The sequence below is a fragment of the Danio rerio genome, chromosome 4, assembly GCF_052040795.2.
Source record: "Danio rerio strain M-AB ecotype USA chromosome 4, GRCz13ab, whole genome shotgun sequence".
In the NCBI taxonomy this organism is placed as follows: domain Eukaryota; kingdom Metazoa; phylum Chordata; class Actinopteri; order Cypriniformes; family Danionidae; genus Danio; species Danio rerio.
In genome coordinates, this window is record NC_141024.2 from 79,954,687 (window position 1) to 79,979,797 (window position 25,111).

A 25,111-nucleotide genomic window follows, 5' to 3' on the forward strand; every position below is an offset into this window, starting at 1 on the left:
AAAATAATTTCATACCATCATCTTACATTTCATTAAACCACATTTATCAAAATAGTAAGGTTTTTATGGGCATATACACAATGATGAAACTCTGATGTTTTGATATAATTGTTAAACTTTTACACACATGCAGGTAGAATTATGAGTGTATTAAAATGTTTTTGTCAATTTTTGCCATATTCTGTCTTTGAATGGATGTGGTTTTGCCATGTCTCACACACTGCTCAGACAACTTCAGTGAGTCTACAAAGTAGATAAATTAGATCAAATTAAAAACATTTGTAAATATTTTTATTGTCTTTAACAAGTTATTTCACAAAAAAAAGTCATTTTAATCACTTTTATTTTGTTTTCATAATATTATTAATCGTTTTGCATGTGTCCTTGAGTTTGCTGTCTACACTGTCATAATGTGGTAAATGCCCCTTTAAGACCCCTCTGATGTACTCATTGGCATTCCTGTGCCCATTTTGCTTTTCTTCAGAGGAGGTTTAAACATCTGATGTGCCCACAGTAAATATCTACACTAATGTTTGCTATTTTTCCTCGTATTGTGTTCGAAAATGAATGATGTCAAGCTTAACATGTCCACCCTGTCAGAGTAAAATATTCATTTTTTTTTGTCTTTTAATTTAGAGATTAAAATAAATCTTTTAAACTGTGTACAAAGAGCTTAAATAGGGAAACATTTTACCAGCTGCAGGTACAGCATGTGTTCAATAAATGATATCCGTATAGCCAAAAATGTCTTCATGTCATTGTCCACCCTGTCACAAATCCTTCCTTGACAGGGCGGACATATGCATTGTTATTGACACTTTATTTATTTACAATTTTATTGTTAATTAGTGAATGTTTTTATGTTACAACAAATACACACACACACTACACCAGTAGATGCATAAATGGACAATACAAACCTTTTGGCAATATCTGTCTCAGTATTTACAAAGGATATCCTTTTAAACTCCAAATAATAAAGCTCATTGACTGATTGAAATAAAACTACAGCCCTGAGTATTTGTACATTTATGTGAAGATCTGTAATCTAATTATTTACCTTATTCTGAAAAATAAAACAGGATTATTAAGGTGTTTAACCTGAGGTGCTTCCAACATTCCCTTCACTCCACCAGTACAATGAACAATATAAAGATTTACATTCATTAGCAAATTTAGTTTAATTTGAAGGACAATAATTGTTTATTTTCCATTTATCTGTATATTGCTAAAACCTAATAGATAACAGAAGAGGCGGCAGGGTGGCTCAGTGGTTTGCAGTATTACTGAAAACAGTTGAATTCTTGAAAACATTTACAACCCTTTCATATGAACCCTTTAATATTTAATGTTGTACCTGTTGTTTTTCAAATGTTCCTCCATATTTAGTTCACTAAATAAAGTCTTTGTCCACCCTGTCATGTCATTGTCCACCCTGTCATCTTGTTTTCCAGTCATGTTAAAAAAAAAAAATTATTTATAACCTCAGCAAAATATCTTGTGTGATTTCTTAATAAACCAACAAGTTAATATTGTTGGAAAGTTTGACAAAATATTTTAGATCTTGGGTTTTATTTTGAAAAGAATGATTACATATTTTATTTGGAAATCAATGTTTTGCCCATTATTTCATTATTATAAATAGACTTTTTTTTCTAGAATCTATAAAATTGGGTTGGTAAAGGGACACATGACCTTTCTGAAAAGACACATTTTATAATCACACTGCAATGGAAATACACTTATACTACTTTGAATTTGTCCATGACAGGGTTGACACAATTTGAGGGTTGTTTGCTGTTTTTTCCGTTTACATGTTATTTGTAAAAAGTGGAGGAGCTTGACCAACATTCATTTCTTACAGCCTAAATTTTAATGAATACAACAATGTAGTTTAATCAAAAATAGAATTTTTTTGATGTCCCTATGCACTTTATAGTGATAATGACCCTAAAACGTTTTTCAAAATTGTCTTAAAAATGTTCAGATTATTTGAACAACTTCAAATACTGAATATCTGTTAGTGTGTCTGTGTGTGTGTGTGTGAGAGAGAGAGAGAGAGATAAAGTGGAAAACGATGGAGAAATGTATCAATAAGTCATGACTGCAACAGTAAGTGGCAAAAAAGCTAAACAAAAAATGACTTTTATTTTGGCGTGTCCTGTGACGTCATAAGGCTGCGCCGCTCCTGTGCTGTATTGGAGAAAGGTTTGTTTTAAAGCTTCTACACAGATATAAAGCGATTGATTGTAGAATACATGTTTTTTTTTTTTCAAATGCATCAAAAAATCCAGATAATGACCAGCTAGGAATAGCATATGTAATTTCAAAGTTTAATATAGAAAAAATAAATTAAGGATTTTAAACAAATTATTATTATACACAAGGGGAAACGTTGGCAATAAGTTTATCATTACAATGGGTGAAAGATGCGGGAATTAAGGAAGTTTTAGTTTGCTCAGATTGTATTTCTGCTCTTTTAAGCATTGAAGCAAAACACTCAGACTGTAGGCAAGATTTGGTTATTGAAATGTTACAAGAGTTGTATAAATTAAAAGGAGAAAAAGTAAAGCTAGTGTTCATGATAGAGGTAAAGTTGGTTTTATATTCGCACATTCGTTCATTTAGAAGTCTCTATATTGTTTACCATGTTACTTTGAATATTTGATCTGAATTAGCATGCAACTATGACTTGAAAACAACATTAACACTCTTTATTTGACTGTGAACAATGTTGTACTTTGATAGTGATTTCGCTGTTTAGATTTGGCAAAAAATACTTTTATGAAATTATATTATTAAGGGTAAAGTCTGAATTTGCGAATATAAAACCAACTTTACCTCTATGTGTTCCTGTGGGTGCCGGCTCATGTGGGATTAAAAGGAAATGAAGCTGCAGATAAAATGGCAAAGCAAGCTACGATGGAAGATAATACAGGAATGAAAGTGAATTACAGTAGAATTGAAGTTAAAGCAATAATAAAGAAACAAATAATAGAGAAACAGCAGTACCAATGGAAAGCAGGAAAGAATGGAAGGCAAATGTACAATATTCAGCCAAAATTGTGTAAAGGGAGGCACTCGAGTGGAAAAAGGATAGAGGATACTATATTATCCAGATTAAGAATTGGGCATACTGGACTTAACAGTACAATGAAGTTAATAGCACAGCACAGAACAGGTCTATGTGAGTGTGGGAAAAATGAATCTGAACATGTGATCATGCATTGTGAGCGGTATAATGAAGAAAGAAGGAAGTTATTGGAAAAAGTCAAGAAAGAAGGAAATTATGAGTTTACATTGAAATTTTTATTAAATCCTGAGGTAGGAAGGCATATTAAGTACACTGCATTGTTTAGATTTTTGAAAGACACAGGACTGATTAATAAGATATGATCATTAGAATTATTTTAATGTAAAATTATAAAGTTTAAGGCAGGGATGGAGGGAGTTATTTTCTGAACCTGACATAGTGGAAGGAGTGAACAGAAGTCAGAAGAGCTGGAGACGCAGAGCTGGCGGATGCGAAGTCTCTCACTAGGTTAGGGGAAGGGATTATGGGAACAGAGTGGAGTCTCTGAATCAGGTTACAGGAAGGTGGCGGTAATGCACAAGAACTGATGCGATCCGCCAAATAAAAACGAAAGAAGAAGAAAACGATTGATTAAAGTCTCTGGTTTTTCACCCGATGATAAATTAAGTTCCTGCTGTTGACAATATTATTTAACCCTTTATACAACATAGTACTATTTCACTGGGGGCTATTGTTTGAATAAAGTAGCAGAAAAGTGTGTGTTTTAATGAAGGTTTAATTTATTAAATAGCATAATGTCATTCCATTCTAAGTTTACATCACTATAAATAAGAGATAGAGTACTAGTTTTAATCAGCTCATTTGTGGCTATTGTTTCTTGCTCAGACTTAACTGATTTATTTTTTTAAATTACTTTCATATAAACTCATAGAAACTGTTGAAGCAAGTGTTGAAGAGAAGTCATTTTGTTTCTGTTCATTGTTTTATTCATTTTAAAAAGTTTTATTGTTTTGTTAATTTTACACAGAATAAAGTGTCCAAACGCAGAGGAAAACTGCTGCTGAAGCGACTGATCTACACACTGTTATAAAGATGGCGTTTATTAAAGAGGAGAGTGAAGATGTGAAGATTGAAGAAACATTCACAGTGAAACAGGAAGATCCGCAGGAACAAACAGGTTAGTTTTCATTCTCAACGACCAACTCAGTCATTTGATCCTCATTCAGATATATTATAATAATAAGAATACTAAATATAATCCATCTTGCAGCCCTGAGTGTGCTGCCTAGTTCTCCTAAATGCACATAAGCACTCATTGAAAGACAGGAATGAGTTTCTCTCTTGTTACTTGTTCTCATTTATTTTGTCATTACTTTATGTATTATTAGTCTTCCTTTTTCTCTACCTTCTTAAGGTTATTGCTTTTCTTGTTCTTGTACTGTTTGTAAAGTGTCTTTGAGCACTGGCGCTATATAAACAAACAAAAACAATTAATAAATAAAAGTTTAACTGAGCTGAAGATATTTGACCTACAGTATTCTCATAAAAGATATCTGCCTTTACAGTGATGGTGTTGGCTTGGTACTTTCCATTTGCATATGTCACGTTTGATCATGATTCCCTTTTTTCTCAACTTCTTTATGGGTTTAAACTTGTTTCTAGTAGTTGTTACTAGTTCTCACAGATAATATCTGAGTTAGAATTACATCATTATTATCATAACTAATTACCAGGGCTATTGTGTTTAATCAGGGTTTCCGCTGGGTCATAAAATGTCGTAAATTCCAAAATCAATTTTTGGCCTTAAAAAGTCTTAAATTTATTGAAATATTGTGTTGTAGGTCCTAAATCTTTTTTAAACAAGTCTTCATTTTCCTTTGTTCGTGTTTTGCTTCATAATCTGGCCAAAACCCACACAATCACCAACAATTTATCTCAATAACACTTTCAACTTTTTATTCAAAAAGGTAATTTTTACTCTATTTATCATAATGGTTTAATTATTTTCCTTACAATAACATTTGTTTAAACGTGCTCAATGTATTTACTGCTGAGGACATGACCTGGACAGATTTTTGTGCATAAATTTAGTTTTTTGTAGTTTTAAAACTTTTGTTCATTGTTTTTATTTTATTTATTTATTTTTTAAAGAAAGTTTGTTGAAAAACAGTGTGTGGATACAAGTAAAGCTTGCTTGTTTTTACACTAAATTTAAAATCTTTTGCTAAGAAATATCTAAAGAACTGTATTTTTTATTATTCATTCATTATTGTATTGATAAATATATTCAATTATAATTAGTTTTGATAGGGCAAATACAAATCTTTTCCATCTGGGCCATTTGAAAAATTCCTTAACCTTTAGCCCTTTTTGAGTCTAAAATTTCATTCATAATGGTCTTAAAGCTTTACATTTAACTTGGTGAAACCTGCAGTAACCCTGGTTTATTCATTCATTTTCTTTAGTCCCTTTATTAATCTGGGGTCGCCACAGCGGAATGAACCGCGAACACTCATTCACACTTATACACTACAGACAATTTAGCCTACCCAATTCACCTGTACCTCATGTCTTTGGACTGTGGGGGAAACCGGAGCGCCCAGAAGAAACCCACGCAAATGCAGGGAGAACATGCAAACTCCACACAAACGCCAACTGACCCAGCAACCCTGGTTTAAATTATGTCAAAATGGGACGATAACCAATTTCAAGGTATACCGCAGTTTGGAAAAGTCAAGGTTTTGAAACTGCCAAAATGTTCTGTTATATCGTTTTTACGGTATATGTAAGTTTTATTTATTGATTTATTTTTTTATTATGTTTTAAGTTTTTTAGGACAACAGTATCTCCAGCAAATAAGATATCCAAAGATGCCGTTTTAAATTGTTTTTGAACAAATAAAGACAGCAGAAGTCAATGATTCATTTGAATGATTTAGCCTGACATGCTCCAAAATATTGTAAAAGTTTCTCAAAAGAAAATATATTGTGTTCAAAGGGCAAAAGATTTTAGTTTTTCACCCAGACATTAAAAAGAGGATCTTTTGAGCTTAGGGCTCTCTCTCGAGACAGCATGCTAAACAAGCTTTATAATCAATCATCAGCTAAGTGTGAACTCTTGATATGAATGAAAACAAGCAGTAAAGTATGACATTTTGCCATCTCCTCATCTCTCCAGTTTACAGCAAACATGGCATTAAGCATTTGCACAAGTACATTCATTAATTTTCCTTGGGTTTAGTCCCTTTCTTTATCAGGGGTCGCCACAGCAGAATGAACCACCAAAGACTTATTTTACATTTTTAAAAAAAAAGGTTCATAATAAGAACCTTTTATAGGGATAGTTGACACAGAAATGAAAATAGCCTCACCATTTACTCTCCCTTGTGTGGTTTTAAACCTTTATGAGTTTCTTGATTCTGTTGAACACAAAAGAAGATCTTGTGAAGAAAAAAAAAACGCTACTGGCTTACTGTGTTCCACAAGAAATACAATTTTTTAAAACCACATAACAGAGTAAATGGTATGGTCATTATAATTTTTGGATGAAACATCCACTTCATGCTTGTCGCTTTGTGTCTTCATACTAAGTTAACTTCTTTTTTTTTTCTTTTAAGACCTGATGGTGCTGAAAGAAGAGACCCATCAATGGAGTGAAATGGAAGAGAAACAGCAAGACATACAGACTAATGAAAAATCCACACTGACTTCACACGGAAGACCTCGGAAATCCAAATCTAGGTGTAATTTCAGCTATAAACAGTGTGGAAAGAGTTTCAGTCAAATGCCAAACCTTAATGTTCACATGAGAGTTCACACAGGGGAGAAACCTTACACCTGCGAACAGTGTGGAAAGAGTTTTGGTAAAAAACAAAGCTTTAAAACGCACATGAGAATTCACACTGGAGAGAGGCCGTACACATGCCAACAGTGTGGACAAACCTTCTATCATGCAGGAAACTTTGCAGCACACAAGAGAATTCACACTGGGGAGAAGTCTTACTCTTGCCTTCAGTGTGGAAAGAGTTTTAAGCAAAATGGCACCCTTACAGTCCACATGAGAACACACACTGGAGAGAGGCCATACACATGCCAACAGTGTGGAAAAAGCTTCTATACTACAGAAAATTTTACACAGCACATGAGAATTCACACTGGAGAGAGGCCGTACACATGCCAACAGTGTGGAAAAAGCTTCTATAATACAGGAAACTTGGCAGCGCACATGAGAATTCACACTGGGGAGAAGCCTTACTCTTGCCTTCAGTGTGGAAAGAGTTATAAGCATAATGGCAACCTTAAAGCTCACATGAGAACACACACTGGAGAGAGAATTTTTACTTGCACACAGTGTGGGAAAAGTTTCTCTCGAAAACAAAGCCTTCACATCCACATGAGGATTCACACTGGAGAGAAACCTTACAGATGCACAGAGTGTGGGAAAAGTTTCCCATATAAAAGCACACTCAATCACCACATGAGAACTCACACTGGAGAAAAGCCGTTTGCATGTGATCAATGAGGAAAGAGTCTCACGTGCAAAGACTCCATTAAGCAACACATGAAGACTCACTCAGGAGAGCGTTTTAGATGCAGTGATTGTGTAAAGGGCTTTAAACATAAAAGAAGCCTCCGCGCCCACATGAAGCTTCGCAATGGGGAGCAGAGCCCTCAAAATTAAGGCCTTGTCCAGCGGAGCTTAAGGCTCTCTCTTGAGACAGCAAGCCAAACAAGTGTGAACTTTTCAATACATATCAAATTACTGAAATTGGAACTCTTTGAACACTTGAAGATTTAAACGTCCGTCTTTTAACGGTCTTTTATCGATCTTTATCAGTCACGTGTGTTTGTTGTGTGTGACGTCACACCTGCGCCATTTTTGAAGTATCACTTTCCGAGACAACTTGAGAAAGACACATAACGCAAGAGAGATACATGCCATAGAAAGGTCAAGCTGGAGAAGAGCAAGAAAATCGAGAAGACGCGGTACTGCAATAAACTAAACAAACGTGTTAGGGATTGTCATTTTGGTAAACTGTCTTACATTCAGGATATAGATCTGTTCGAATGAACTGCAAACCAACGGAGTGCGCTGCCGCCGACCCCTCATTGCTGATAATAATGACATGTCATACTGTATATCATCAATGTCCTAATATACGTTAAGTTTGAACACTATTAAACCACAGTATTTCTAATTATGTTTAGCAGTTTTCATTTTATTTCATTAGTTACATCTAATATTTACATTTACAAACTATCAGACAGATGTTTGTATCCGAAGTATTTTACAAATATGAAATATTTGTATATATGTGGGTTGTAGAGTGTGGTGTGACACAAAATGCAGCCGACAGCCTGTTCAAAATTTTTAAATAAACACATCCCCTCACTTCCTAAATGTGTGAGAAGTTTGATGAAGACTTCACATACACACACGTAAAGTCAAAAAAGTAGCTGGTGGAGAGTGTGTCTTTTTTGGAATATTGAAGCATGTTGATGGACTGATATTATTTAAAAGCTCACAGGAGCAAATTTGGCCAATTTTAGGAAAAATTCCTTTTAAAAGGGATATGTTTGTCATCGGAGTCTTCTGTGGAAACAGCAAACCTGGCAACCAAAATTTTGCAGAGGAGGTTTCCACACTAAGACAAGGTTTCACTGTGGATGAAAGGGTGTTCCATTTCTCCCTAGACTGCTTTATCTGTGATGCTCCTGCATGATCATTCATAAAACAAAGGGGCATGGAGATTATAGCGGTGGTTACGATCGTTGCAAGTGGGAAGGATCTTATATGGGACGTAAAATGACATTCCCAGAAAACCACCACAGAGGTCACTCCATACTTAGTACATTAAGTTTGGGAATGGTCACACAATTAGTGCTAGATTGTATGCATGTCAATTTTTGGACCAAGGGCAACCTACAAAACAGACAAAGCTCCCATATAATAAATACCATCTCAGAGAGTCTTGTAGGGATGTCAAAAGACATACCCAGTCAACAAATTTTCTTTGGCCCTGATCTGGCCCAAATCAACAGCTAAGATGTGGCCCAGATCAGTTAGTGTTCCCCGGCCCAGAACTGGCCTACATCTGTTTAGCCAGAACTAAACCAAAGTAGTGCCACAACTCCACTAAGCTTGAGACAAGTAATACATTTTTCATGTTGCCCAGATATGGGCCTTGTATTCAAGATTGGTAAGGCTGAGTTCTGTTATGCCCTTATGTGGCCCACATGTGGCTGACCCCATATATTAACTGAGTAAATCACACAACAAAAATTACAATCAAATTTACTTTTATCAATGCAAATAACATTCAGATAAAACAATTATTGAACAAAATGTGGACAAATAAAGACCTAGAAAACAATTTTACAACATACAAAGTAAAAAATAGAAATAATTGTTAGATAAATATAAATATCATATATTTGATGCAAAGAAGACATAGTACACACAAAAAATTCAACAAACTACTGGTCAAGTTTTCGGGTCTGTCAGATTCTTATACGTTTTAAAATCAGCTTGCAGCAAAAATACAGAACACATTGTAAAATTGTGAGATATTATTGCACTGTAAAATAACTGTTCAAAAGCAGTTTATCATTTCATTTAATCATTTAGTTCAGTAATTTTAATGATGATTTTTTTAGCTTCGTTACTTTAGTCTTCAGAGTCACATGATCATTCAGAAATTACTCTAATATTAATTATTATTAATGTTAATAGTAATAAAAGCAATAATGACTGGAGTAATTATTTCATTTGACACTACATACAATAAGAAATCAGTTATTTACAATTTCAATAAATATTAAACAATTTTCTTTTTACATTTTTTAAATGTCGACTTAATGAACAGAATAATTTTCTTAAAAAAAAATGTTATAACTTAAAACTTACAATTTTCTCATCATTCACTTCTTCCAAACCTGTTTGTCTTTTTTAACACAAAATAACACATTTAGAAGAAAACTGAATACCTGTAACCACCGACACCCATAGTATGAAAAAACACTGCAGTGTTTGCGGGTTCTGAGTTTGTCTGAGGTAATTAGACTACAGAAATGTAGAATCCACACATAGCCTAAAGCTCATCCATCAGTTCTTGCCGTGAGACTCGTGGTTTTTAACTTGGTAAACTTGGGAAATGAGAGCGCACAGAATACGCAATCCCAATGCGATCCAGCGCACTAAAGATGAGATATGTGAACGGCATAAGCAGCTACACTTCTCTTCATATTCAGAAGTTAACTTCACTCCTGATCCTGCACAAAAATCCAATTTAGCTTCTTTAGGTTGAGTTGGGCCGCCGTGTTTCTGGGTGCCAGTGTCCTTGGTGACGAGCATTGTCCTACAATGCTTCCTGTTCAAGTGCTTGAACAAGCTGCTGGTTGAGTTAAAAGCAGTGGAAAGTTCTTTAGAGACTGGACATTTTGTAGACTGAATTTCACAGAAATATTTGTTTTACGCTCAATGACGGGAGTGAGGGGATTCTGTCTGACAGCACCTGCAGTGAAAAAGAATTAAAATAATATGATCAAAATTGCAATACAAATCAAAATGCTAAAATGTGTGGTTAAACAAAATACATGTAATCTATTACATTTGTAAATATTTATTCAAATTCTATATATATTTTCTATTATAATAAATAATTGCAATAAATTGTCTGCAAAATTTTCTGCAAATCGAAAGTGTTCAGTTTTGTAAACAATAACCCAAGCACTAGTTACTAGATCATTATCTTCTGGCCTCCACTTGACTTATTTTTTCAATTTTTCATTTTTCCTATTTTCCTAAACACTTATGTGGCATGGCCTTTGTGTTTCGCATTAGCATTGTTATAGCTGAATGTGTAATAAAGTACACATAGTTCCAAACCTTTATTTGGAACTATGCTGCCTTTATAAGTTACTATGTGTACCTTTATAACCTTTATACGTTTCTTTCCACAGCTACACAAAAGATGATATTGTGAAGATAGCTGTAAACCTGTAACCATTGACTTACATAGTAGGAAAAACAAATACTACTAAAGTCAATTGTCACAGGTTTCTTCAAAATATATAATTTTTTTGTTCAACAGAATAAATGATAAAACAAATAAAGGAAGAGAAATTGATGACAACTACATTTTTGTGTGAACTTTTAACTGTTAAAACTATCAAAACAGAGCCAACATAGGTTAATCTTTGAAAACCAAACTACTTCCAATATCATGTTAGGCCTAATGGGACCGCTCTATTTTAAACCTTACTAAACCACACTGAAACATGACTGAACATTTTCACAAATTGATATTTATCTATAATAAATAAACTGTATTTTGTGGTCATTGGAAATTGGCAATAACTTTAATGTTAACGTTAATTTAAACAGCAAACTGTTGGAGTGCTAACGTTACATAAACACTACGTTCAAAGAGGATAACATTATACAACTGGACGCATTGCTCAATTAAATAAATAATTAATCACTCAATGAGTCCAAACTTTTACATATAATGATGAACATTTAAGTAAAATCACTTTAAATACCAAATTATCACTTACCTGAAGCAAATGACAGGCGGGAAGAATGTTAAGCTCGCAGAGTAGATTTGTCAACTGAAGAGTGGTGTGGCAGATGTCTGCTAACCATACACCTGTGTTCAGTTTCACGTATTTTCCAAATGCAATCCCAAAGTCAGCCAGAAGTTGATGTCAACCGATGTCGGCCATAGCTCAGCCTTACTAGGCTCTTGTGTGTTTTTTGTTAACTGGCCCACATACTGCAAAAGGAGCTGTGAGCCAGAAGAAAATTCCCGCCTTTTCTGAATGTATGGCAAAACATATATGGTAATAATCTGGCCCATATCTGTAGAGCCATGCCATACCTCAGCCACATGTGCCAGCTATCACCCACATTTGGCCCAAATGTTCTTGCTATCTGGATTTTTGTTTTCATTTTCTCTGTGTGAGAGCTCATCTGGAGTCACGTGTGGATTAACAGTGTACGCGACGCTCGACAACAATAATTTACGTGTCTAAGGAGGATTATTGTTTACCTGAGTGCTGTTCTCATCGGCAAACGCTGAGATCCGGATTCGCTTGTAGTATTCTCTTCATAAAGACGCGGCTCTAGTTGCTGGTGATTGTCCTGTCTCTACAGATTTGGTAAGTGAGCGACCGGTGCTCTTTGTTTATTCAGTTTGTTCGTCTCGAACTAAGTTAACTATTGCACCGAGTGTAAACATGTTAGCAGCACAACCAAACTTTAACCTCGTGTAGGGTTTTTACCGCATTTTGTGACCAGAATAACATACGCGGCTTTCTGACGCTACCGGCCGAGTGCATCTAAGTTTCCGGGAAATGCGGAGGGTTTTTTTCTCTCATTCGCCGTGCGGTATCAAACATTGCATGAAAAATACACGCTTAAAGCAGTTCCTCGAATCAAATATCTCGTTTGTCGCGAGGGGCATGAATGAATTCCAAACTGCAGTTAAAGTCCACCATTTAATAATTTGGCAAATAATTCGACTACAGATGTCCATGTAGGTTAAACACCATCTCTTTCTCCTGTGTGTGTATTTTGACTCTGAAACTTGCGCTTGCCCAAATAGACACTCCCACATCCTCCCACTTTAGTTCCTCTGACACTCCCCCCTAAACAGAGCTGGACAAGCCCACTTTTCTGACTTTTTCCAAAGTAGAGGTGTGAAAACACCCTGCTGTAACGAGGGGGTTTATGGCCCTTTAAATGTAAAAAAACTTAACAAGTGCTTTAATTCCAATACTGTAGCCTGAAACAAGTGAAAGAAAGATCACATTTCCCAGGTAATTTCTCTGCTATGGTAAAGGGATATTATTAAAAACATATTGATTAATAGAAACATAAAAATATAATTAATTATAGGTACATGATTACAACACAACAGTTATAAATAATTGTTATTAAGTATAATAAATATATATTAGCAAAAGGCATGCATTTCTGTTATCAGATGGGTAATTATAACACATTAACACAATAGTAATCATAATAATAAACATTTAGCTGCAAAAGACACATTTTTATTATTCTCAGCAGAATGACTGTAACACATTAGTTATACATAACTATAATTCATATAACTCATTATTATTTAGCAGCTATATATTTTATGGTTACACCATTGTAGTAACAGTTATACATCATACAAACATAATAAACATTTAGCAACAAAAGGCAGGCAATTACAGCTTTTAATTCTTACAATTTATATAGCTAATGAATATTTAGCAGAGAAAGACTATAATTTTGTGTAAACTTTATTTTGTTTTTGGTTAAGAAATACAAGGGGTGGGGCTGTTGATGCCTCTCCAAACTGTATATACAGAACATATGCATGTACATATAGCTGCAGTTATTAAATTAAACACACGTTCGAGCAAATCAATGATTTCTGCAATCGTATCAAAAGTCTGTAATGTTAAACAGGGTGTGGGTCGTGATCTTTAACACTATGCACAAAACAGTGAACTTAGGGTGACTTGTTAAAACTCTTATCATACAATAATAAATCAGCGTTAGGAGGCTAAGACTGTGACATTACAAAAGACTACAATAAACAAAACAGCTTTTATCAGTAGATTTAAATGTTGACAAAAAGAACTTACCTTGATCTGTTGTATTGTGCTGTGCGTAGTCAGAATACAGCTGTGTTGTCATTCATTTGCACATGCCGCGACGCGATTGGCTCTCATCCATTCTGACAATGGAGAGCGAGTGCGGCGATTGGCTCTCGTCCATTCTCACAATGGAGAGTGAGCGCAACGATTGGACGAGGAGAGATGCTGAAACAGACGAACCTGATCCAGGTAGCGCCACAGAGCCTTAGTGAAAAGTCACCTAAAGTGGTAGAAAGGCGGAACTTTGTCTCAAAAGGTCTGCTAAATCCTGATTTCATCTTGTAACGCTGGACAGAATGTGGCCCAGGATATATGCCCAGTGCACGTGTTAGCAGTTGCAAGGCAGCAAAATGCCTAATTCGTCCCTGGGTGGACTTGAATCACCAACTTTTCAGTTAACAGCCGAACGCGCTAACCGATTGCGCCAGAGAGACTTAGTAAGAAATCACCTACAGTGGTAGAAAGCCGGAACTGTGTCTCAAACGGTCTTCTATATGAACCCTAATGTAAGTTTGCTGAGAGAGAAAAGTAACAGAAACGCTCAACGTGGGGCTCTGTTGTGATGAGTCAGAAGGCATTGAATCCATTTGCAAACTTTATTAAGAGCACACATACAAACAAACACAAAGGGGCAATCCAGGAGACAGAACGTGGGACAGGCAAAAGTTCAAAGGCAGGCAGATATCTTACTGGTCAGAATAACAGGCTGGAGATCAGGGGCAGGCAGATGTCTTTCGTAATCGTAGAACAAGCACAGGGTCAGAAACACAGATCAGTCCGAAGCAGGGAGTATGGAACGCTCAGAAATGACAGCCAGGCAAATCAAGACTTCGCAACGAACCGGAGCGTGAGTGTGGTATATATACACGAGAGCTGATGAGTTGCACCTGGACCGTAATCAGTGCCAGGTAGCAGGGCTTATGGGATTTTGAGTCCGTGAGTCGAATCAGAATTCTGGCGATGGTTCCCTCTGGTGGTGCACAAGAGGGTTGGCATCGCCCTCATTTACAACAGAACCCCCCTCCTGCGAGCGGCTCCTGAAGCGAGAAGGCACCTGACGCCGGGGTCTACCGCGCTGTCGGGGGGCTGGTTTCTCTGGGAACCTTTGATGAAACTCTTCCGTGAGAGTTGGGTCTAGAATATCTCTAGCATTCACCCAGGACCGTTCCTCTGGACCGTACCCTTCCCAGTCCACCAGATATTGGAGGGCGCCACCCCGACGTCGAGAGTCCAGCACTTCTCGAACGAGGTAAGCTTCCTCGCCCTCGATCATGACAGGTGGAGGGGTCCTGGTTTCCGATTCCTCCTCAACCGCCTCCTCTCGTGGGCCACCAGCGGGTTTGAGTAATGACATGTGGAAAGTAGGAGAAATACGATAATGATTAGGCAAGGCTAAGCGAAAAGACACTGGAGTAATCTGGCGTACAATTTTGAATGGCCCTACATACCTGGGACTGAGTTTGCGGCAGGGCAATCTCAGACGAAGGTCTCGTGTCGACAACCACACCCACTGCCCCGGTTGATACGTGGGTCCCTGGCGTCGGTGACGGTTCGCCTGAATCTCTCTCCTCCTGACTGCCCTCATGAGATGTCTGTGAGCCTGGTTCCAGACATCCTCACTCCGCTGCAGCCAATCCGTGACAGCAGGTAACTCAGTGGGTTCTCCGGACCATGGAAACAGGGGTGGTTGGTAGCCAAGAATACATTTGAATGGCGTAATACCCGTGGCTGGCTTTATTAATGAATTTTGTGCATATTCTGCCCACATCAGATAGCGACTCCAGTCGTGCTGTTGCTGATGACAGTAGGAACGTAGAAATCGAATGACTTCTTGATTCATACGTTCAGTTTGGCCGTTGGATTGAGGATGGTACCCTGAGGTGAGACTAACATTAATATTTAGATTTTTACAGAGAGCGGACCATACCCGGGAAGTGAATTGGGATCCCCTGTCTGAGACGATGTCATCAGGTAAGCCAAACATTCGAAATACATGATTGCACAGGGCTTCTGCGGTTTCAAAGGCAGAGGGCAATTTGGGCAACGGTATTAGGCGACAAGCCTTGGAGAAACGATCAACCACCGTGAGAATGACTGTGTTGTTCTGGGAAACAGGGGGGTTCCGTAATGAAGTCCACCGCTATATGGGACCAGGGCCGTTGCGGAACCGGTAGCGGTTGTAACAGGCCAGCAGGGGTTTGGTGAGATGCCTTCGTGCTTTGGCAAATTTTACATTTCTGAACATAATTAATTACATCCTTCGTGAGGGACGGCCACCAGAAACGGGCTTTGACTAACTCCAAAGTTGCAGTGATGCCTGGATGCCCCGAACTGGGAGTGTCATGAATATGGGTCAGTAATCTGGTACGTATGTTATTGGGTACAAAAATCAGGTGATTCGGACAGTCTACTGGAGGGTTGTTTTCTCGGTTGGCCTCTTGGATCTCGGTAAGTATGTCCCACTGTACTGGAGCCACTAGTAAGTTCGTAGGAATAATGGTTTCATCACTAATTGGGGTTTTATCCTCTGATAGCCTGAATAGTGCATCTGCCTTACTATTTTTACTCCCTGGTCTATAGGTGACAATGAAGTCGAATCTGGTGAAGAACAAAGCCCAACGAGCTTGTCTGGGATTTAGACGTTTGGCTGAGCGAAGATATTCCAGATTCTTGTGGTCAGTTAATATGGTGAATTGCTGACTAGCCCCCTCCAGCCAGTGTCTCCATTCTTCCAGGGCTAATTTCATTGCCAGTAATTCGCGATTTCCCACATCATAGTTTCGTTCTGCGCTGGTCAATTTACGGGAGAAGAAGGCACATGGATACATTTTGGATGGTTGACCCTGACGTTGAGATAACACAGCACCGACTCCTGTGTTGGATGCATCCACTTCCACAATGAAAGGTAGGTCTGGGTTGGGATGACGGAGAATAGGAGCTGTGGTGAATTGAGTCTTCAGATCGCTAAATGCTTGGCGTGCTTCAGAGGACCAGGATAGTTTGTGGGAATTTCGTTTGGTCATGGCTGTTAATGGTGCGGCTATTGAACTAAAGCCTCTGATAAACCGTCTATAGAAGTTGGCAAAACCTAGAAATCGCTGCAACTCCTTGAGATTCTGGGGTAACGGCCATCGTTGAACTGCCTGTACCTTCGTATCATCCATGGTAATCCCTTCTGCACTGATGACGTAACCCAAAAAGGCGATCTGTGTCTGGTGAAATTCACACTTCTCTAATTTGGCGTACAGACGATGTTGAATCATGCGTTGCAACACCATACGTACATGTTCAACATGTTCCTTCATCGTGTTTGAATATATGAGGATGTCGTCGATGTAAATGATGACCCAGCGATCCAGCATATCCCGAAAGACATCGTTCATAAAAGATTGGAACACGGATGGACAGTTTGACAGGCCGAAGGGCATTACCGTGTACTCATAGTGCCCCCTAGTGGTGGAAAACGCGGTCTTCCACTCGTCACCAGCACGGATTCTGACAAGGTTATATGCACTGCGAAGATCAAGCTTGGTATAATATCTAGCCTTTCTTAATTGTTCCAGGGCAGGAGGTACGAGGGGTAATGGATAGCGGAATTTTACGGTGATTTCATTGAGCCCTCGGTAATCAATACAGGGACGTAAACTGCCATCTTTCTTCTTTACAAAGAAGAATCCAGCTGAAGCAGGAGATGTAGAAGGTCGGATGAAACCCTTGGCCAATTCCTCGTCGATATATTCAGACATTGCCTTGTGCTCAGGTTGTGACAGAGGGAATATTCGACCCGTTGGAGGACTTGAACCTGGAATTAACTCAATAGCACAATCACTTGGTCGATGTGGGGGAAGTTGAGTAGCTTTTTGTTTGCTAAAAGCTTCATGTAAGTCATGGTACTCAATGGGGATTAGTTCATCAACGAGTTCAGGTAACACCTTGGTGGTTCGTAGTGGAATTTTGTGAATGGGCTGGATGCACTGTTTCATGCATGACTCACTCCACTGCAATATCTGTCCGTCCCTCCAGGAGATATGAGGATCATGTCGCCTTAACCAGGGCAGTCCCAACACCAGTGGATGATTAACTGAATCAATAATGTAGAATTGCATTTCTTCAATGTGTAGAACACCAACTTGTAACTGTAGCTTATTCGTAATCATACGGATGCGTCCTTCACCCACAGGACGACCGTCTAGTGCTTCCACTGCAAGACAGGAATCATATGAGCTGAGAGATAGTTCGTGACATAAAGCAAATTTCTTAGATATAAAGTTTCCGGCAGATCCAGAGTCGACAAGAGCCGTAGTATTAATCATTCTTTTATCAAATTTAATAATCACAGGAATCAGTACACTGAAAAGTGCAGGAACATGGGAAGGACTCACCGATTGAACTGGTGTCTGAGGTCGTACGCTGCAGGTGGATTTCCTGTGCCCTGATTGACCGCAGTACAGGCATAGATGATTTTGCAATCGATGCATTCTTTCTTCATGGGTGAGACGGGTGAAACCCAGTTGCATGGGTTCATCAGGGGGCGTGTCACTTGAAACATGGAGCTGTGTGCGAGGATTTCTACGGCTGCGAATCAGATGATCAAGACGGATGGTAAGTTCAATGAGTTCGTTCAATTTCTTTCCTTCGTCACGGCAAGCCAATTCAGATTGTAGATTGGTATTCAGACCCCGTCTGAATAGTGTCTTCAGTGTATCCTCAACCCAGTTAGTTTGAGCGGCGAGAGTGCGAAATGACAGGGCGTATTCTGCAGCTGTGTTACGCCCCTGTGTAAGAGAAAGTAACTGCTCACCGGGGCTTCTCCCATCTGCTGGGTGCTCGAACACTTCCCGAAATTGCTTGAGAAAAGTTTCAAATGTGGGATAGTTACATTCCTCCTCCTTCCATATCGCTGTAGCCCATTCCAGCGCTTTCCCCGTTAACAGGTTGCATACAAAAGCCACCCGACTAGAATCAGTGGGATATAATGCAGGTTGTTGGTTAACAAATAGTTTGCATTGCAATAAGAAGCCTTTGCAGCGAGAAGGTGACCCATCAAACTTTTCAGGAAAAGCTAATCGGGGACTTACGGTAGCCGGAGCATTGGAGACATGCGTTGGTTGAGAAGCTGTCATGGTAGCAGGCGGGGTAACTGTAGGATTCGGATGACGGAGTTGCTGCATAGCTCTCACCAGTTCCTCCGTGAGAGAAGTTAGATGGGTGAGTTGTTGATGATGGGTGGCTAACTGAGTGGCTTGAGCGGAAAGTTCAGTCGAGACTTGTGCTAAAGCTGCTGGATTCTGTAGTGGCGAAGTCTTCTGTTGTGATGAGTCAGAAGGCATTGAATCCATTTGCAAACTTTATTAAGAGCACACATACAAACAAACACAAAGGGGCAATCCAGGAGACAGAACGTGGGACAGGCAAAAGTTCAAAGGCAGGCAGATATCTTACTGGTCAGAATAACAGGCTGGAGATCAGGGGCAGGCAGATGTCTTTCGTAATCGTAGAACAAGCACAGGGTCAGAAACACAGATCAGTCCGAAGCAGGGAGTATGGAACGCTCAGAAATGACAGCCAGGCAAATCAAGACTTCGCAACGAACCGGAGCGTGAGTGTGGTATATATACACGAGAGCTGATGAGTTGCACCTGGACCGTAATCAGTGCCAGGTAGCAGGGCTTATGGGATTTTGAGTCCGTGAGTCGAATCAGAATTCTGGCGATGGTTCCCTCTGGTGGTGCACAAGAGGGTTGGCATCGCCCTCATTTACAACAGGCTCGAACCCACGATCCTGAGATTAAGAGTCTCATGCTCTGTAGACTGAGCTAGCCATGCTGATATGGAGCTCTTTCAAGAGCTAGACACCGTTTACAGTAATACCTTCCCTACCCGTGAAAAGTCACCTACAATGGTAGAAAGGCAGAACTTTGTCTCAAAAGGTCTGCTATATGAACCCTTTTAAAAGTTTGCTGAGAGAGAGAGACAAAGAGGCAACAGAAATGCCCAACATGGGGATCTAACCCACACCCCTGAGATTAAGATTCTCATGCTCTACCGACTGAGCTAGCCAGGCTGATGAGAAGCTCTTTCAAGAGCTAGACACCGTTTACAGTTATAGCTTCCCTACCCATGACAATCTTCTGCTAAATCCTGATTTCATCTTGTAACGCTGGACAGAATGTGGCCCAGGATATATGCCCAGTGCACGTGTTAGCAGTTGCAAGGCAGCAAAATGCCTAATTCATCCCTGGGTGGGCTTGAATCACCAACTTTTCAGTTAACAGCCGAACGCGCTAACCGATTGCGCCACAGAGACTTAGTAAGAGGTCACCTACAGTGTTAGAAAGGCGGAACTTTGTCTCAAAAGGTCTGCTATATGAACCCTAATGTAAGTTTGCTGAGAGAGAGAGAGAAAAGTAACAGAAATGCCCAACGTGGGGCTCGAACCCACGAGCCTGAGATTAAGAGTCTCATGCTCTACCGACTGGGCTAGCCAGACTGACGAGAAGCTCTTGCAAGAGCTAGACACCATCTTCAGTAATACCTTCCCTACCCGTGACAATCTTCTGCTAAATCCTGATTTCATCTTGTAATGCTGGACAGAATGTGGCCCAGGATATATGCCCAGTGCACGTGTTAGCAGTTGCAAGGCAGCAAAATGCCTAATTCGTCCCTGGGTGGGCTTGAACCACCAACCTTTCAGTTAACATGCGACCGCACTAACCGATTGCGCCACAGAGACTTAGCAAGAGGTCACCTACAGTGGCAGAAAGGCGGAACTTTGTTTCAAAAGGTCTGCTCTATGAACCCTAATGAAAGTTTGCTGAGAGAGAGAGAGAGGCAACAGAAACACCCATCGTGGGGCTCGTACCCACGACCCTGAGATTAAGAGTCTCATGCTCTACCGACTAAGCTAGCTGAGGTGATAAGGAGTCCTTTCGAGAGTTAGACACCGTTTACAGTAATACCTACCTGTGACAATCTTCTGCTAAATCCTGATTTTATCTTGTAACGCTGGACAGAATGTGGCCTAGGACCTATGCCCATCCACAATTACTTGTAATGGTACAAATCCTTTTATCACTTCATATAATACATCTTTAACTTGTCTTAATCCCCTATCTCACCATTCCTTAAAATATAAAATATTTCCTTCACTTAAAATTGTTGAATTCAGTAAAAGTGGTTGTTCTAGAATCTGCGCCCTTGCTTTTGGTATAATCAACACATTTTCTAAAAATTCCCCCCATGATTCTAAGACCTCAACATAAAATTTTGGCAGACCTGCTATCATCCGTTTCTTCATCTTCATCCATAAAACATTACATTCCATAATAAAATGTCCACATTTCTTCAAATAATAATTCAACACACTTTTCCAAATCACATCCATTTTCCCTTCCAAAAACCTTTGAATAATCTTAATTGTTTATGTTTTCATTTTTAAAAAAACTATCCAAAAGTCCCAGACCTCCTTCTTTTACCTCCCCAATCAAAGTTTAATAAGCAATCTTGGCTCTTCCATTTCCCCACCAAAACTTTAAAACTACATCATTAAATTTTTATAGTATACTTCAGGCAACACAGTTACACTTAACACAAACCAGACCTTTGACAACGTTAAAACATTTAAGATTAATACTTTTCCTTTTAACGTAAAATTTCTAGCTTTCCAAATCTCAGTCTTTTCTCAGTTCCATTTAAAACACCCTCTCAATTTAAAATATCTGCTTTATTACAATACATCCCCACCCAAATTTCCAACATTTTTGTATGCTCCTTTTCTTCTTTAAAGGGTATATGTTGTGTTATTTAATTTACTCTTCCCACCCTCATGCTCAAACTTTTTCCAACATTAACCTTAGCTCCTGATGCTTTACAATATCGCTCTAAAATCCCCAACGATGTAGTATCATCAGCGTATTGATACACAGCTTCTCTGTTGTCATTGTTTTCTATTTGTATCCCTTTAATGCTTCTATCTGATTTTTATTGCCAATCCCAGTGGCTCAGCTACCAGTGTGTATAATAAAGCAGACAATGGACATCCTTGCCTTATTGATCTAGTTGGTTGAAGACATTCTGTTAAAAAAAAAATACATTTAATACAAGTTAAAATATCTGTATAAAAATTTAAATCCATTTTCTAAAATTTTCCCCAAATCCAAACACCTTAAGAACTGCAAATAAAAAATCATGCTCTACCCTGTCAAAAGCTTTCTCCAAATCTAAACCTATTAACACCCCCTTTCTCTTTTTCTTTCATATAGTAGACAATTTACCTTCCCCAATTCACCTGTACTGCATGTTTTTTGATTGTGGGGAAAACCGGAGAACCCAGAGGAAACCCACGCGAACACTGGGAAAACATGCAAACTCCACACAGAAATGGCAACTGACCAGGGCACAGTACTGTGTGTGTGTGTGTGTATGTGTATATATATATATATATATATATAAAGCAGCTACTTTTTTCAGCAAATTCTGTACCCTTTACCCAAATTCTGTACCCTTTGAATGTTTATATTGCATAAACTTTTATAATATATTTCTTTTTGTTTTATTATTAATTTAATTTGTATTTATTTACTTTTTTCTTACTGTAAATACAATTGTCATTACTAAACACTGTTTTTCCTATATTTGTGTCATCCTATTGTTGTAATTGTATTACTTCTTCCTTGTTTATGCATGTAAAGCCTATATATATATATATATATAGAGAGAGAGAGAGAGAGAGAGAGAGAGAGAGAGAGAGAGAGAGAGCCCCTCATGTTTTTTTTATATTTCATAAATTATGTAAAACATAGCAAGAAATTCTTCACAGTATGAGTGATAATATTTTTTTCTTCTGGAGAAAGTATTATTTGTTTTATTTCAGCTAGAATAAAATCAGTTTTTTATTCTTTTTTAAACCATTTTAAAGACAAAACTATTAGCCCTTTTAAGCTATTTTTATTCGATAGTCTACAGAACAAACCATCCTTATACAATTACTTGTCTAATTTACTGTCATGGCAAACATAAAATAAATTAGTTATTAGAGATGAGTTATTAAAACTATAATAATTAAAAATTTGCTGAAAAAATCTTATCTCCATTAAACAAAAATCGGGGGAAAAAAACAACCTTTTTTTTATTTGTTCAAACTACTCAATTAAAATGTGCTGAAATAACACAATTCTTGAGATTTCATTGGGACAACTTAATGTTCAGTCCAAATAATTTGGTAAAAGTGTTAAGTTACCTTAATTTGTGTTAAGACAACATGAAAGAATTGTGTGGAACCCTGCACAAATATGGTGATCAGTTCATAATAAGTTGAAACACATTGTTAGATTTTGCTGTATTTGGCTTAACCATTCTTGGGTGGCTCGCCAATGTATAGATGACTCTTAATACATAAAATAAGTAAGCTGACCAAAGTTCTTACATGGAGAAGACTTTACTGAAGACAATGAATAGTGCAGTTCCTCAGCTGTGATGTTAACTTGTCTGTCTTCAAGTAAGTTAAACAAAGTACTGTCTGTGAGACACTGCTTTATAACAAAGGATGATCTAATTTGTGAATCATGTTTTTGCTAAGCATGTGATCCTCTCGAAAGTAGTTTATAAATAAACTTCACTTGAATGAACAGCCAAACTACATGAAAAAGCTGCCGTTTTGAATATACCCGTGTTTGTGTGGACAAGGCCTCAATTTTGCTGACTCTGTTATCCATTGTGAAGCTTTAGGTGAGTGCTGAGGATTCTTTTACAATTAAAGCCCTTTCCACACTCACTGCATCTAAAACGATCCTCTCCTGAGTGAATCTTCATATGGTTCTTAATGGAGTCTTTGCGTGTGAGACTCTTTCCACACTGATCACATGTGAACACTGTTTTTCCAGTGTGACCATTCATGTGGTTCTTGAGGCTAGCTTTAGTTGTGAAGCTCTTTCCACACTGAGCACATTTAAACGGCTTCTCTCCAGTGTGACTTATCATGTGGTGTTTGAGTGAGCTTTTATGTGGGAAACTTTTACCACACTCTGTGCATGTGTACGGTTTCTCTCCAGTGTGAATCCTCATGTGGATGTAAAGGTCTTCTTTTTTACCTAAACTCGTTCCACACTGTTCGCAGGTGTAGGGTTTCTCCCTAGTGTGAACTCTCATGTGAGCAATCAGGTGCAGCTTTTTACTGAAACTCTTTCTACACTGTTTACAGCTGAAAGGCTTCTCTCCAGTGTGAATTCTCATGTGCTCTGCCAGGTTTCTTGCATGACGGAAGCTTTTTCCACACTGTTGGCATGTGTACGGCCTCTCTCCAGAATGAATTCTCATGTGGGATTTAAAGCTTTGTTTTTGACTAAAACTCTGTCCACACTGTTCACAGGTGTAAGGTTTCTCCCCTGTGTGAGCCCTCATGTGAACATAAAGGTTTGGCTTTTGACTGAAACTCTTTCCACACTGCTTACAGCTGAAAGGCTTCTCTCCAGTGTGAATTCTCATGTGTGCTGCAAAGTTTCCAACATGATAAAAGCTTTTTCCACACTCTTGGCATGTGAACTTCCTCTCTCTAGTGTGAATTCTCATGTGAGCTTTAAAGCCTTGTATTTGACTAAAACTCTTTCCACACTGTTCGCAGGTGTAAGGTTTCTCCCCTGTGTGAACTCTCATGTGAACATCAAGGTTTGACTTTTGACTGAAACTCTTTCCACACTGTTTACAGCTAAAATTACTTTCGTTTGATGAAGTCTTTTTAGTCAGTGTGGGTTTTTCATCAGTCGTTATTTCTTGGGGTTTCTCAAACTGCTGTTTCTCATCTATTTCATTCTGTTGATGAGTCTCTTCTTTCAGCACCATCAGATCTAAAAAAAAAAAAAAAAAGTTAGCTTTAGTATGAAGGCTCAAAGCGACACCTCAAGCGACTTTTTCACCCAAATATTAAAATGACCTTACCATTTACTCTCCGTCATGTGGTGTTAAACTTTCCTTTATTGTGGAACACAGTGAGCCAGTAGCGTTTTTTAAAATATCTTCTTTTGTGCTTAACAGGATCAAGAAACTCATAAAGGTTTAAATCCACATGAGGCAGAGTAAATGGTGAGGCTATTTTCATTTCTGCATCAACTATCCCTTTAAAAGGTTCCTACAATTACCCATTTTTTACAAGATGTAAAATAAGTCTTTAGTGTTCCCAGAATGTTTCTGAGGTTTCAGCTCAAAATCAGGTCATATACCTTGTAGAATATTTATTTTTGGGGATCAGAGGAAAACCAAGCTCTTTTTGTGCCTGTGGCTTTAAATGCAAATAATCAAATGCACTCGCTCTAGATTACTCGTGTTGCGTTTCCTCTTGCTTGGAAGACCCGATTGAGACAAATCCTGCATGTCCATAGCAGGTATGCATAATTTTGCTTATATTTGCAAGTTTGCATTGTTGTATAAA

General features: G+C 38.3%; 2 protein-coding genes and 1 long non-coding RNA gene across 9 annotated transcripts in view; 2 read left to right on the forward strand and 1 right to left on the reverse strand.

Annotated features, from left to right (window-relative positions):
- LOC137491095 (uncharacterized) overlaps positions 1 to 25,111 on the reverse strand; it is a 171,267-nt gene that overhangs the window by 134,605 nt on the left and 11,551 nt on the right. Inside the window, exon 3 of one of the 4 annotated variants that reach the window (XM_087248962.2) lies at positions 22,746 to 24,530. The exons of the other annotated variants lie outside the window; for them this stretch is intronic. Coding sequence (XP_087105088.1) covers positions 23,395 to 24,530 — 1,136 coding nt within the window. The 3' untranslated portion in view covers positions 22,746 to 23,394. Of the gene's footprint in view, positions 1 to 22,745; positions 24,531 to 25,111 lie in introns of those variants that run through there. 4 annotated transcript variants of the gene reach the window in all.
- The window catches only part of LOC148682998 (uncharacterized), a 256,238-nt gene that overhangs the window by 89,666 nt on the left and 141,461 nt on the right, over positions 1 to 25,111 (forward strand). The gene's annotated exons all lie outside the window — the stretch shown is intronic.
- Positions 2,164 to 25,111, forward strand: part of LOC137491110 (uncharacterized) — a 118,457-nt gene continuing 95,509 nt past the window's right edge. The window contains exons 1-3 of one of the 4 annotated variants that reach the window (XR_015943098.1): positions 2,164 to 2,320; positions 4,062 to 4,211; positions 6,651 to 8,221. Coding sequence is in view for 2 of the 4 variants with exons in the window: in XM_087249250.2 (XP_087105376.1) it covers positions 4,127 to 4,211; positions 6,651 to 7,555 (990 nt within the window). In the remaining 2 variants the exon portion in view is untranslated. Of the gene's footprint in view, positions 2,321 to 4,061; positions 4,212 to 6,650; positions 8,435 to 25,111 lie in introns of those variants that run through there. The other 3 variants (XR_015943097.1, XM_087249250.2, XM_087249248.2) reach the window with 3 other exon arrangements.